The sequence below is a fragment of the Pimephales promelas genome, chromosome 3 (assembly GCF_988280905.1).
Source record: "Pimephales promelas chromosome 3, fPimPro1.hap1.1, whole genome shotgun sequence".
Lineage (NCBI taxonomy): Eukaryota > Metazoa > Chordata > Actinopteri > Cypriniformes > Leuciscidae > Pimephales > Pimephales promelas.
In genome coordinates, this window is record NC_142771.1 from 17,310,893 (window position 1) to 17,326,476 (window position 15,584).

Below are 15,584 nucleotides of genomic sequence, written 5' to 3' on the forward strand. Positions count from 1 at the left end.
ATAATAACATAAATACTTGTATGACTTTAAATAAATACTTTATTTCTAAGTCAGCGCTTGAATGCAGCATAACTGTCAACTCCATGAAGTCAATACATAATTTCGCCACTCTGAAAGCTGGTGTGACATTATTTGACAGCATTTGTAATGATGATGTTGTTTATTTTTGCCACAGGACCCTTCGAGGAACCACAAGTCCTACCGAGACCTTCTAGCAAGCCTGAGAGCCCCACTCATCCCCTTCACTCCACTGCTGCTAAAGGGTGAGTCCGCCACATGTACAGTAGCGCCTGTGTGCTCTCGTCTCTTCCTTCAGCTGCTGTCCATATGTGTTCCTATAAAGTGGCCTCCTGCCGCGGCTGCCTCTGTGATTTGAAAGGCCCCGCCTCATTAATTATCGCCCCTCTGTTGTGCAGATCTTTACATGCAGGATTGCAGACCCCCTGCAGACAAACATACAGCAGGGATCAGCATGCATGCAAACACATTAGTGATACGCCTACACACAAACATGTGTATTTATGACGGGACTTCTGTTGTTTTTACTATATTAAGCTAATGATATTTTCTATTTTCTCTTCTCTAACCCTAAACATCACCCTTACAGAAACTATGTTGCATTTTTAGATTACCATTAAGACATTATTTAGCTCCTTTTATGGGTTTCCTTGTTGACCCACAATGTCGGATTTGTGTCATTTTACCATGCTAAATGCAAAACCTGACCCACACTTTGTTGCTGTGATTCATTAAAGTTTCATTATATGCACAAATTGTTATATGGACATTTTCTCAAACAGTAACGGCTAAAACAGGAAAAGTTTCGACACATTTTTGCATCTTATACTACGTTTCTCGTACGTTCTTACATCATTCATTTGATCAAAAATACAGTAAAAATAGAAATATTGTGAACATTTTCTTTTTCCGTTTTCTTTTTAATAATGTAATTTATTCCAGTGATGACAAAAAAGCATTTAGCATTTTGAGCATCATTACTTCAGTCTTCAGCCTCTCATGATCCTTCAGAAATCATTTGATGCTCTAGAAACATTTAATTTTTTCTTATTTTTTGGTTGAAACCATGGGTCCTTTTTTCAGGATTCATTTTATAGCAATGCCCAAGTCTTTATTGTCACTTACATAATATAAAATGACCTAATTTGCTTTCCTTTCAGTACTTTCCTACGACTTATTGTACTTTCGTAAGGGTTCTTACACACGCACGCCCACTAACGCACGCATGCACACACACTGTCCCATCTGTCCTCTCTCATGTCTGTAGTCTCTCTCCATGTCTTTTCACTCTCTGTCTCCTTCCCTGTAGGTGCTCATGACTCAAGCCTGTCAGGATCAATTGAGCATCAAAGTCTTTGCTGAGTGTTGCTCTGCGTTTCAGTCTGACACACTCATCTCTATCACGACACACACAGGCTGAAGAATGCAAAACTGTAACAGAATACAGTTAGAAAAAAACAGGCTGAACAAGAACAATGAACACGGGACCAGTAATTTGAATTAATTTGGAGCAAAACACTAATATGTTTAATAAAATAATGAAGTGTTCTCAAAAGTTCCCTCGCAACAATTTAATATTCAATCGAGATTTGGCAAATTGATCAAAAGTACTAAAATTACTAAAACTTTAAAAATTAAAATGAAGTAAATCTATAAAATAAAATATGTATATAAAAAAGACAAAAGCACAAAATCAACTTATTAAAACTGAAAACTGAATAAAAGCAAATTCAAAATATTATTAAATAGTATATAAATAATATTACAATACATTGACTTATTTTGACTGTCAAATACAAATTAATTAGTACATTTTGTATATTTCAACTGGGGAAATAAACCAATATTTGTATTATTATTGCCTGAGGACCCTATTAGAACTGCTCAGTTTATTATTATTATTATTCCAAAAATTGTATACAACATGAATTATTATAATCATTGTCCTTTTTTTGATTAAAAAGGAAAAAGTAGCTTCTAAAATCTTAAGAAAGAGAGAAGAAGCGAAAGAGGAGTAGGAGTTCATCACGCTTCACCTCCTGACCTGCTTCTCTGAGGCGGTTTTAACAAAAAGCCAAACATTAAAAATGCAACACGTGTCACATTTCGCCCTGCCATCACAAACAAACATCCCAAACGACCTCTCCAGCTTTCTAAACAAGGTCACAATTTTATCTCTTGTGTAGTCGACTCTGGAATATCACCCAAATCATTTTAGAATTTCTTTTTTAACATATTATCTAAATTTATGATGAAGATAAAACGTGGCTACTGTCCTCAGGCATACAGCATAATGAGCATAACCTAATTTATATTACACATGCACATATATACAACTCCTGCTGTATTCACAATGAAAGGGTTTCAGATTAGACAACATTTCTTAACACAAATAACACTGTCTGTCAACTAAGCCTACTTACATCTTTATCCCAGCAGACACATGACAATTTACACTTTCACAGCTCCTTGCGGACCATCGAGGAAACACAGTGTTCAAATCTGTCAGACTACAGATGAAGCCAAGCTATGAGCATCAAACCTTAAAAAAAGAATTTACAAGACATTTCTAAATGTTTGGACTCAGACAACAATGCATGAGCAATTAACTGGTTCTATACTGCCAATATGATCAGTAATCTTTGTATTACAAATGCATTAAAAAAAACAAACTTACTGAAAACGTGTTACTTTATAATATACTGCATTCTGAATTCATTTCAAAAAGGATTGCAGTCAGGAACATGCTAATAAATAATCGGAAGGAAAACACCAATCTAAGTTTCTTACTGTAGATTGTCCTGCTTCACATTAGTGATGTCTCATTCAAATAACTCTTTTGAACTGATTCGTTTCAATGATTGATTCAACTTCTATTGGCTGATACGTTGGCGCCCGGCCTCTCTCTCTCTTTACTCAAACATCTGTATTCAATACACTCATCCTGTCAGCATGTAGCGTCTCTAACATTCTCCTTTTCTCTCATGTTTGCTGTCTCTCTCTCTCTCTCTCTTTTCACCAGACCTGTACTGACAGATCACCCATCATGACATGATGACTGTTCATTTCTCCTTCCTGCGTTTTCTCTCTTTATCTTTTCTTGCGTGTGAGCGCCAAGCTTCAGTTCAGCTCAGCCAGAAAGAAGACGCCTGGCTGAAGGAGTGATGGCATGATGGCATGTCATTACATAACAGTTCCCTTTATTATGCATTCACTCTCTCTCTCTCTCTCTCTCTCTCTCTCTCTCTCTCTCTCTCTCTCTGCAGATCTGACCTTCCTTCATGAGAGCTGTAAGTCTTTCCATGGGGAGCTGGTTAATTTTGAAAAGATGGTGAGTTGGCACATATAATGGAAGTAATGATGTGCTTACATTAATGCACACACATATTTGCCTAGCTACCTAAACGAGGGCATACCACAGAATTCTGTTCTGATTGAAGAAAAGTTATTACTAATTATTTTCTACAGACTTGCTCAAACCTCAACCCTTTTGCTGAAAGGAACTATTTTAAAAATCTTAATATTTTACAATAAAAGAGAGACATTTGCATTATTTAAGAGTAAGGTTATGAATTGAGAACTAAACTGGTTCCATTAAAATAAAAAAAAAATAAAAAAAACATTTCTGACATCATGGTTTTATGTCTGTCAGAATTGTTTCACTCTTCTGTATGTGTGCGGTGCAAGAAAGTCACATGGGAAAGAGCTTTGAATCATTCGTGTTGCCAGATTTTGCTAGAAAAAACAGTGAACATGAACAAGCCCATAATAAACCAAGATAAATCTCAATATATTGAAAAGACAAAAAATATCATGACCCACATCTCCCCACTTTTTTATCCTCATAAACTTGATCGCTTTATGAATCGACCCAAACACGCTTAGAATAAGTGGTAATGGCAACACTTTGAGAGCCCTGACAAACAGAAACAAAACATGATGCCTTTGTAAACCAACACAGGCTCATTGGGCTCGCACGTAAGCTTATCAGTGGCAACATTTTTGCAAAATACAAAATACGTACCAATATGTACATATCACTGCAGTCTCAAACAGAAACAAACCTTAGAGGAAGTAAAACAGCGCTTTCAATCGTTCTCACACACAATTATGATCACAGGGGCCAGATTATGGATTAATGACTTGTTTTCACATGACTCCTTGCACAATATATTATGACCTCAAAACACTTTTTACCATAGCGCATGATTTTAAACAAATATACTTTATTTTGGAGTTTGCATCACTTAACCAACTCCATATGTTTGGTTTTACTGACATACTAAGCTTGCTCGGCAGCTCAGCTTGGTACTTGTGGAGAGTTCGGGTACGAATCCAGTGAAAGACGAGACGCGATATAAGAGCTCAAAGACGAGTTTGAAGAACAAGCTAAAATGCAATGCATTTAGATTGCGTTTTTGTGTCACATCTGCTTTTGTTAACCCTAGCGTTGGTGTGCATTAAGCTCTTAGTACCATTTAACATACATTTCAATTCAGAACTGCTGTGATACATATAAACTCCAACGTAATAAAACATTGCCATATTTACGTCCATCTGTCCCGTGAAAAAAAACTCATTGGACATTTCACTTTGCGAAATGTGTACGATGCAATGCAACTGCAAAAACTGTTGCCACATATATTTTTCAAATAAACTACTGTGAACGGTGGTTTAGTTAAAATTGCAAAACATAACGAGTATTTGGTCGTGTATTATTACTTTTGTCAAAACAGTGGTTACCAATCACATGAGACTATGGTTACCATGCTGTCAAATTGTTGTGTAATCCCCCCAACATACACCAAATGACAAAAAAAAATCGTTAAAAATGAATCTAATAAACTATATGAAGCCCTGATCAATTATTTTACATTATTTTGTCATTGTATATCATTAATCAATGAGTGTCAATCAAATCTCTGTCTCGTTTTCTCTACCAAGCACAAAGTGGCTGAGATGGTACGAAGCATCAGGCGGTACAGGAGCACTCAACTAGGTATGTGTATTTCTGCGCACACACACACACACACACACACACCTGTCTGAGTGGATTATTTCTAGGAGACTGCTGCTCCACCCTGCCACAGCCCATCTGTCTAGGACAGCACAACCCTCGGGGCCACGAGCCACAGGGCACCACTTCAAACACACACACAAGCACAAAGGCACATGCCCATGCCCACACTGTGTGTATACACAAACACATGCAACAGCTGGATAGCACTTCAAAGTATTTATGATCACAGACAGTACGATTTGCTGTTGTACATGTGTTTGCATGTGCATTATGAGTAGTAATTTATACTATTATAGGTTTTTATTATTCATCTTACATTTAGTGTTTTAAAATTTTTCACAATTTTGTTGTGTGCTTTTTGTCATTTTTATCCACGTGAATCATTCTGAAAACGTTCTCGTCTGTAGACGAAAAACGCAAAGGAAAACCTTTTTAAAACCGTTTTTAGTACATCGTTGTCGTGCAAGCGTAACCTCAGTTTGAATGAACTTTAGTAACCCTGGCTGCTTTATTTGCTGCTTTCATTGGGTATCATGCTCTAGGTACCTTTTTGTGCTGAACTTAAGTCTGCTTTTTGAGCTCTTTTACTCTTGGGGCTTTCTTGAAGCTCAGATTAGTTGAATGTCAGTTTCTGTTTTATAATTATTTTTAGGAGATTCACTGCCTTGGAATCTTGACTCCCCAGATTCAAATCTTAACAATCACACAAACAAAACACGGTTTCCATGGTAAGCATGACGTTGCGCGAGGTTGAGAAGTCGTGAATCCGTACGCACCCACACAGCTTTCGATTGGTGTCATGCTGCATCATAAAGAGCGCCTGCACCATCACGCACTGCAAAACATTTCTCTTCCCCTTCCTCTCTAATATGTGACTGTTTGTTTTGAGGTTGTCATGCATAATTGTTTCGATCATTTCAAACCACCATTTCTATGATCATCACACAAACAAACAGATGTGGTTGGTAAGGGCCTCAAAGACGATTTATTATTTAAAAAGAGATTTGGATCGAGACCTCTATATAATGTTTTTAATTTCATAAAAATAATAGTGATTGAATTTTTATAATAGTAGTGAATAGTTTTTTATATTTGGTCTTTTTAACTCAATAGACCAACTGGCGGAATCATGACAAGAACGGGCCAGATGTGCAAGACACGACCTGTTCTGACTTTCATCTGATATAACTTTTTTTTTGTCTGTCAATTGCATACTAGCTTATAATATATATCAAAACTTCTACATTTGATCTGCAGTTCTTGTAAATGTCAGAGATATTATGAGGAGAAAGCGATTTATATTTAAATATATTTCTCTAGAATACACAATAGCCTTACCAGTTGAAGATAGCGGGAAAAGCGATGATACCTTTGTTGTGACTGTTATCGAAATAATCTAGACTTCTTGACTAGATTTCGGTTTCTATTGAAGTATTACTTGTATTCTACTTGTTAACACTAGTGTTTGAAAGTTTGGGGTCAGAAAGATATTTTTGTTAAAAATAAATGAATGGTTTAATTCAGCAAGGATGTCTTAAATTGATCAAATCTGACCGGAAAGACTTTGTTACAGGTAAAACTTTACATTGTTGCAAAAAATAAATGCAAATGCTGTTCTTTTTGTCCAAAATCTATTTGAAATACATTTATTTTATGCTAAATATACTACAAATACATTTACATATTTATGTACATAATATAAGTACCCTGCAATTGCACTGTTGGTGTACCAAATTTATATACTTTTACAAATTTTCTATTTTCATGCACTCTAGTTATCCAGAAATAGTGCAGAGAGGTCCAACTAAAGATATACTTCATATACTTAAAGATATAGTGGAACTTTTATAAGTATACTTTAAATTCCTTGCATTTAGTGACTGATATTATACAGAAATCATACTATCCTTACTTATAATGATATTAAATCTTTAAAACTTCAGAAGTTCATATATTTAAACACATTTTAGGCTGAATTCTTGTGCAATAAAGAAGCACCCCAAATAATCTTTAATTATAATATTTATATCAGTAAGTCTCAAGCGACATGTCAGTAAATATGAAGAGTTCAGATGCAAAAGCCTCTAAGTGCCATTTGAAATTTTCTTCTAAAATGATCATTTTTATCAAGCTTGTATATTTAAGTTCAGTAATTTCACTTGAATGGCAATGAAGATTACCTATTAATTGCCATTTAAGTGAAATTACTGACTACAAGCTTGATAAAAATGACCATTCTAGAAGAAATTTTCAAATGGCATTTAGAGGCTTTTGCATCTGAACTCTTCATATGTTCATGGTTTTGTAGTATACTTAGTGTGAAATACATTTATTTTTAAATACATTTTGGTATAGTTTTTTCCACTAGTGTACATCAAAGAATCTTGAAAAGGCCATCAAAGCCTTCAAATCAGATGTTGACCATCAAATAAATTCAGCTTTACCATCACAGGGACAAATGAGCGTAAAATCAGCATATTAGAATGAGAATAGTGACTGAAGAATAGAGTATTGATGCAAAAAATTCTGAAATAAATTACATTTTAGAATATATACAAATAGAAAACAGTTGTTCTAAATTGTAGTTATTCACAACATTACTGTTTTATTGTATTTTTTTTAATCAAACAAATGCAGTCCTTGTGAGCATAAGAGACGTTTTATCCCCCACAAATAAAAAAAATCTTACCAACCCCAATCTTTTAAATGGAAGTGTAGGCTATTTATTGCCAATATAGTCTTGGGGTCGCTTCGACTTACCTTAAAGGGCTTTTGTTAATGTTGCACTATAGTTTAGCAGCACTATAAGTGAGTCAGCTCGGTTTTTGAAATGAATAACTAAGAAAAATAAGCCGTATTTTCAGCTATTATGTTAGTATTATTCTTTTACCAGGGCTTTGTTCTCTTCTGTACTCGCTGTACAATGTCTGGAGTTTGTCAGGCTATGATGTCAGCCTATTGAAGTCGAGCAGCAGGTCTTGTGCGTCACTTATTTCTCTGACTCTTCCTCTGTAATTATCAGGGCTCATTCTCCCTCCATCTACCTGAGTGAATTGCCCTCATCCATTCCCATTAGAGGGATTGAAACCCAGCCAGGCGCACACCACTTTTTCAGTATTTTTTTTTTTTAAAAAAACAATCAATTTTTCTCTCTATGTGCAGCATTTAGAAGCGCCAAAAACAGCAGCCCATTATTTTTATCGGCGCACATTCATATTAAAAACTGCATTGAGAGATAATATCTCATCAGACGCTGTTAATTCATGCTGGTGTTACGTGACATTCCATCTGTCGCCCTTGCAACCGGACCCCATTTGCAATGACATTTCTATAGGGTGGCTGAGGCTCATTTGGGTGACGTGCCGAGGCCAGGGGGCAGCAATTTCTATGGACAAATTGCAGCCATTGACATTTGTAAGACCATGCACAACTCCATTTCCCTTAGAGCGGGTTTGAACTTTGGGGGAGCTGCTCGGATGTGAGACTTAATGACTCTGTAATTGTCTCTAATGCTCTCCTGCTGTCAACGTGTCAAAGTAAGGATGCTGCAGCCCAAAGCTGATGATCTCAGATCAGTTCTGTCATCTGGTTTCACTGTTAGGGAAAAAAAAAGAAAAAAAAAATCACCAAGAAAATGATTTCAGAATCTCAAATGCTGCTCCAAGTCATTAATGATACGCTCAACTGAATGCTCATATTTCAATGTGAAATTTTATAGCCTGTAAAATTGTCCAAGAGCACATTATTTGGGCTTTGCTATGTACATTTAATATTTGTTTATATCGAGTTCCTTGATGAAACCTGAGTTGCATCACCATAAAAAGTGATCAGTTGACTTAACTTAAAAAAATTGAGGAAACTTGATGCTTTAAAATTATTAAGTAAATAAACTTCTTAATCAAAAAACTTAAGTAATGTTGAACTGTCAAGTTCATGAATAATTTTAAGGCACTGGGTTTACTAATTTTTTTTAAGTTAACTAATCACTTTTTGCAGTGATAAATTAAACATTAAATTTCCTGAGCTATGAAAAGTTTTTTCAAGATATTGCAAAATTGTTAGTCAGTCTTGTACAAAGAATATTTTAACATTCTCAACATAATAACGTAGCCTAACACTACTATAAGATTTTTATTTTTTTTGTCTCATACTGACCAAGGCTGCATTTATTTAATAAAAAATGTACAGAAAAAATTTAATATTTTGAAACTTATGCTAATACATATATATTTGTGAGTGGACAACCTTCTGAAAGAGACAGTCATGTAGGCTACTTTTACACATGAGAGTAGGACATTGTAAGCTTATTGGTAAAAGAAAAAAATATTACTGCAGTTTTTTTCACATTTGCCTCAATTTTGGCACATATTTTGCATACAGTTTTTATTTTTCATTGAGGCAGAAAACGCCTTTCAAAGAATCTGATGCAGAGTCAGAGTGACTGTTTTTTTCTTGATCAGAGAGGACAAAGTGCAGCTAGCTGAAAGTAGAGCTAGGCTACTTTCCTTTTCTTTCTCTCTCTCTCTGTCTCTGTTCTTGGAATTTTATTCCGCTCACTTTCTTTTTAAAAAGTGTCTTAGCAACGGATGCTGTGTGTAAGGTCAGGTCAGCTGCACATGAGCGTTTGTGAGCTGAGCACGTGCTGGCCGGGATCTCAGCTCTACGACGCCACCATGTGGTCAGTCACAGTATTACCCCATTATCAATATAGATAATAAAAAGAGCAGCTTGATGCTGTTTACTAGTTTAACTTTGTGCATCCCTGTTCTCATGCATGTTCTCATATTTCTGTTTTTACTGTATTTTTGATCAAATAAATTCAGCCACGGTGAGCATAAGAGACTAAACATGTCCATTTCTTTGGATTTCTTTCTTCCAGTGACTTTAATTGATTTGTTTTTGTCTTTCTTTCTTTCCTCCTCACAGCAATGGAGGTCGAGCCGTCCCCCTCTCACCTCCAGACGAAAGCGTATGTTCGGCAGCTGCAGGTCATCGACAATCAGAACCTGCTTTTTGAGATGTCCAGCAAGCTGGAGCCAAAAGACATGTGAAGGGACCAAGGGTACCTACAAGCCATATCCACAAAACCTCTTGTTCCCTCCAATAAATCCAGACACCCAATCCTTCATTCTCCATCGTCACAGATCAACCCAGCTGGTCTGTCAATCATCTCAGGCTGCGCCTCCGAATCACTGAGCGAGGAAATTTGCTCATGAAAATGGTGTGATTTGTGCTTTCGAGTGATTCTGTGTCAATGTTAATATGACCACACATAGAGATCTGGATTCATTTCTGCTTTTACTTTGTTATTGGCTGTTCACGACTGAAGGGAAACCTGTCCTGATTGCACTGCCATCAGTTGAACTGAACCAAACCGAAATAAGCTTTTCATCCGGGCCTTCTGAGAAACAGACTACATTTTGACTATTCATCACCCTAAAATACATGAGACAATCTGACCTCTTGAACTCTGACCTCTGGTCTTCCCTCTTCCCCGGCCAACATTGGCACTTTCTGCAACCCTGTGTAACTTGGCTGCAGTCATTAGACCTTAGTGTTCTGAACAATATGGATCCCCAGCCATCAAATGAGTCCCGAATCCAAGACCAGCTCCAAAGTACAGGATGTTTTCATAAATAACTTGAATAATGTAAATGATGAAGTCATAATACAGAAGAAATTGGCTTTAACTGGACATTAAAGTGAATGTACAGGAGCTCGTTTACTGCAAAAATGTATTATATCGATATTTCTGTCTTGTTTTTTTTTTTTTTTTTTAAATCGTCTTTTTTTTAAACAAAATTGCATAATAATAATACATTTAATATTTGAACAATTGTAATATATCTAATATATATTTTAAATATTATATATAAAGAACACTACATTATGTTAGATTTATACGTAAAACAAGAGAAAACTATTGTTTGTAAAGAAATTTGAATATCTTATGCAATTTTGCTTTTCAAATTAAATTTGAATGTATATGGTTTTAAGGATGTTTAGATATTAGTTCTGAAAAACAAGCAAAAATACTGATAATTATTTTGTTGTGGTCTTGAAGCCAAATTTAACTTTCACTGCTGTTAATTTATTAGCAATTAATAACAGACCAAAAAGAAAAAAGACCAAATGCAGTATTTTATCTGATGTTTGGACACAATATTAGTAGTTCCTGATGGCCCTGCTTCGTTTCAAGTTGAGCTTTACTTGGTCAAGCACTTGTTTTCAATATGCCTCTGAATTATGTTGAAAGGGCCAATGGAATGGTTAATTCTCATGACCAGAAAAGTGTTTACTTGCACCCAAGTTTTCTCCTGAACGATCCCAAGCTAATCAGTCAAAATGGGCTCTGTACCGTCTGGATGACTTGTCTTGGATTGGACTCTCTCAGGATCTCCTCCTGAGGTCATATAAGGGACGGCCTGTAAGGCTGCACTGTACATATGTCATGTAAATAGCAAAATAAATATGAATATGATTCTATTTTATGTAAGAGCTATGAGATGGACTCTCAAGAAGAATATTTGTTTTGTAAATCTAAGGAAAAAAAAAAAAGTATGTGTACAGTTTAAAAGGGACGACCCAGACAGAGTCTGTGGTTTGCGATGAAAGAATTGTATAGCATATTGGCTGGTTTTGTTGTTTCGGTTTGATATCATTTCTTATCCATTACAGATGACTTGTACATATCCTCTGTTTTGGTTGCATAGTTTTTTTTGTTGCGTTGTCTGTCTGAAATGGATGAATTGTACAGCATGTAGGTGGTTTAGTTGAATTTTGCTGTTTTTATTTGGTAAAAGTTTCTCATTTTGTTTTTATTTGATATTTTTAAAGCGGGTATTATCTTGTTGTTTTTTGGTTTTGTACAGAAGTCCGTGTTTACAGTGCGATTTCTCTGAAACTCAGACATGTCCAATGAAAAACACGGAGGGCGGGGCAGGAGAGACTGCCCCGCCCCCTTTTCTTGACATACGTCAAAGATGCATCTAAAATAAAGCCTCTTGTGATGAGCACTCGAGACGCTGCCTCAGTGTTTATTTGGTGCAATAATGATGTTGAGTTTTATATTGCTTAAAACCACAAAAGCTTTCTGGGGAGCAAATGTTACAAAGTAGCCAACAGATAGGGATTTTAAAATGACGATTCTCAAACATTGACATTAAATTATGAATCATCATTCAGCACTATCAAACTTCGAGTATTATTACTAGCCTACTCTCGGTTCTTGAATCATTTTGAGTCACCTTAGTGCAAAAATGGAGGCTCTAGACCCTTCCAGATCTGAGATGTGGACATCCCGCATAGCATTTATCCCATTATGAAAATAGTGGGTTATAATGGGATAAATGCTACGTGGGATCGCAATATCTCAGCTCTGGAAGGGTCTAGAGCCTCCATTTTTGCACTCAGGTCTAAGTCTCATGGCCCTCTATCAGAATCCAGAGTTTCAAGAAGATCAGAGAAACTCAAAATTTCGACCCCCCCCCCAAAAAGACGAAAGGGACAACACTGTCGTTTTTTTGGGGGGATCGAAATTTTGAGTTTCTCTGATCTTCTTGAAACTCTGGATTCTGATAGAGGGCCATGAGACTTAGACCCGAGTGCAAAAATTGAGGCTCTAGACCGTTCCAGAGCTGAGATATGAACATCCCGCGTAGCGTTTATCCCATTATAAAAATAGTGGTTTATAATGGGATAAATGCTACGTGGGATCGCAACATCTCAGCTCAGGAAGGGTCTAGAGCCTCCATTTTTGCACTCAGGTCTAAGTCTCATGGCCCTCTATCATAATACAGAGTTTTGAGAAGATTGGAGAAACTATATTTTTTGCCCGAAAATGAAAAAAAACGAAAGGGGTAACACTGTCGTTTTTTTTTCAGGTCGAAATTTTGAATTTCGATATCTCAGCTCTGGAAGGGTCTAGAGCCTCCATTTTTGCACTCAGGTCAAAGTCTCACAGCCCTCTATCATAATCCAGAGTTTTGAGAAGATTGGAGAAACTTAATTTTTCGCCCAAAAATGAAAAAAAAAAAACGAAAGGGGTAACACTGTCGTTTTTTTTCGGGTCGAAATTTTGAATTTCAATATCTCAGCTCTGGAAGGGTCTAGAGCCTCCATTTTTGCACTCAGGTCAAAGTCTCGTGGCCCTCTATCAGAATCCAGAGTTTTGAGAAGATTGGAGAAACTTAATTTTTCGCCCGAAAATGGAAAAAAACGAAAGGGGTAACACTGTCGTTTTTTTTCGGGTCGAAATTTTGAATTTCGATATCTCAGCTCTGGAAGGGTCTAGAGCCTCCATTTTTGCACTCAGATCAAAGTCTCGTGGCCCTCTATCAGAATCCGGAGTTTTGAGAAGATTGGAGAAACTTAATTTTTCGCCCAAAAATGGAAAAAAACGAAAGGGGTAACACTGTCGTTTTTTTTTCGGGTCGAAATTTTGAATTTCGATATCTCAGCTCTGGAAGGGTCTAGAGCCTCCATTTTTGCACTCAGGTCAAAGTCTCACAGCCCTCTATCATAATCCAGAGTTTTGAGAAGATTGGAGAAACTTAATTTTTCGCCCGAAAACGAAAAAAAACAAAAGGGGTAACACTGTCGTTTTTTTTTCGGGTCGAAATTTTGAATTTCGATATCTCAGCTCTGGAAGGGTCTAGAGCCTCCATTTTTGCACTCAGGTCAAAGTCTCGTGGCCCTCTATCAGAATCCAGAGTTTTGAGAAGATTGGAGAAACTTAATTTTTCGCCCGAAAACGGAAAAAAACGAAAGGGGTAACACTGTCGTTTTTTTTTTCGGGTCGAAATTTTGAATTTCGATATCTCAGCTCTGGAAGGGTCTAGAGCCTCCATTTTTGCACTCAGGTCAAAGTCTCGTGGCCCTCTATCAGAATCCAGAGTTTTGAGAAGATTGGAGCAACTTAATTTTTCGCCCGAAAACGGAAAAAAACGAAAGGGGTAACACTGTCGTTTTTTTTTCGGGTCGAAATTTTGAATTTCGATATCTCAGCTCTGGAAGGGTCTAGAGCCTCCATTTTTGCACTCAGGTCAAAGTCTCGTGGCCCTCTATCAGAATCCAGAGTTTTGAGAAGATTGGAGAAACTTAATTTTTCGCCCGAAAACGGAAAAAAACGAAAGGGGTAACACTGTCGTTTTTTTTTCGGGTCGAAATTTTGAATTTCGATATCTCAGCTCTGGAAGGGTCTAGAGCCTCCATTTTTGCACTCAGGTCAAAGTCTCACAGCCCTCTATCATAATCCAGAGTTTTGAGAAGATTGGAGAAACTTAATTTTTCGCCCGAAAACGAAAAAAAACGAAAGGGGTAACACTGTCGTTTTTTTTTCGGGTCGAAATTTTGAATTTTGATATCTCAGCTCTGGAAGGGTCTAGAGCCTCCATTTTTGCACTCAGGTCAAAGTCTCACAGCCCTCTATCATAATACAGAGTTTTGAGAAGATTGGAGAAACTTAATTTTTCGCCCAAAAATGGAAAAAAACGAAAGGGGTAACACTGTCGTTTTTTTTTCGGGTCGAAATTTTGAATTTTGATATCTCAGCTCTGGAAGGGTCTAGAGCCTCCATTTTTGCACTCAGGTGAAAGTCTCACGGCCCTCTATCATAATCCAGAGTTTTGAGAAGATTGGAGAAACTTAATTTTTCGCCCAAAAATGGAAAAAAACGAAAGGGGTAACACTGTCGTTTTTTTTTCGGGTCGAAATTTTGAATTTCGATATCTCAGCTCTGGAAGGGTCTAGAGCCTCCATTTTTGCACTCAGGTCAAAGTCTCACAGCCCTCTATCATAATCTAGAGTTTTGAGAAGATTGGAGAAACTTAATTTTTCGCCCGAAAACGAAAAAAAACAAAAGGGGTAACACTGTCGTTTTTTTTTCGGGTCGAAATTTTGAATTTCGATATCTCAGCTCTGGAAGGGTCTAGAGCCTCCATTTTTGCACTCAGGTCAAAGTCTCGTGGCCCTCTATCAGAATCCAGAGTTTTGAGAAGATTGGAGAAACTTAATTTTTCGCCCGAAAACGAAAAAAAACAAAAGGGGTAACACTGTCGTTTTTTTTTCGGGTCGAAATTTTGAATTTCGATATCTCAGCTCTGGAAGGGTCTAGAGCCTCCATTTTTGCACTCAGGTCAAAGTCTCACAGCCCTCTATCATAATCCAGAGTTTTGAGAAGATTGGAGAAACTTAATTTTTCGCCCGAAAACGAAAAAAAACGAAAGGGGTAACACTGTCGTTTTTTTTTTCGGGTCGAAATTTTGAATTTCGATATCTCAGCTCTGGAAGGGTCTAGAGCCTCCATTTTTGCACTCAGGTCAAAGTCTCACAGCCCTCTATCATAATCCAGAGTTTTGAGAAGATTGGAGAAACTTAATTTTTCGCCCAAAAATGGAAAAAAAACGAAAGGGGTAACACTGTCGTTTTTTTTTCGGGTCGAAATTTTGAATTTTGATATCTCAGCTCTTGAAGGGTCTAGAGCCTCCATTTTTGCACTCAGGTGAAAGTCTCACGGCCCTCTATCATAATCCAGAGTTTTGAGAAG

At 36.8% G+C, this 15,584-nt stretch overlaps 1 protein-coding gene across 1 annotated transcript in view; it reads left to right on the plus strand.

The window, feature by feature from the left end:
- The window catches only part of rapgefl1 (Rap guanine nucleotide exchange factor (GEF)-like 1), a 41,711-nt gene extending 29,652 nt beyond the window's left edge, over positions 1–12,059 (plus strand). The window contains exons 12-15 of the mRNA XM_039686809.2: positions 176–263; positions 3,285–3,349; positions 4,963–5,017; positions 9,965–12,059. Of these exons, the coding sequence (XP_039542743.1) occupies positions 176–263; positions 3,285–3,349; positions 4,963–5,017; positions 9,965–10,089 (333 nt within the window). The 3' untranslated portion in view covers positions 10,090–12,059. The remainder of the gene's footprint in view (positions 1–175; positions 264–3,284; positions 3,350–4,962; positions 5,018–9,964) is intronic.
- The last annotated feature ends 3,525 nt before the right edge of the window (positions 12,060–15,584 follow it).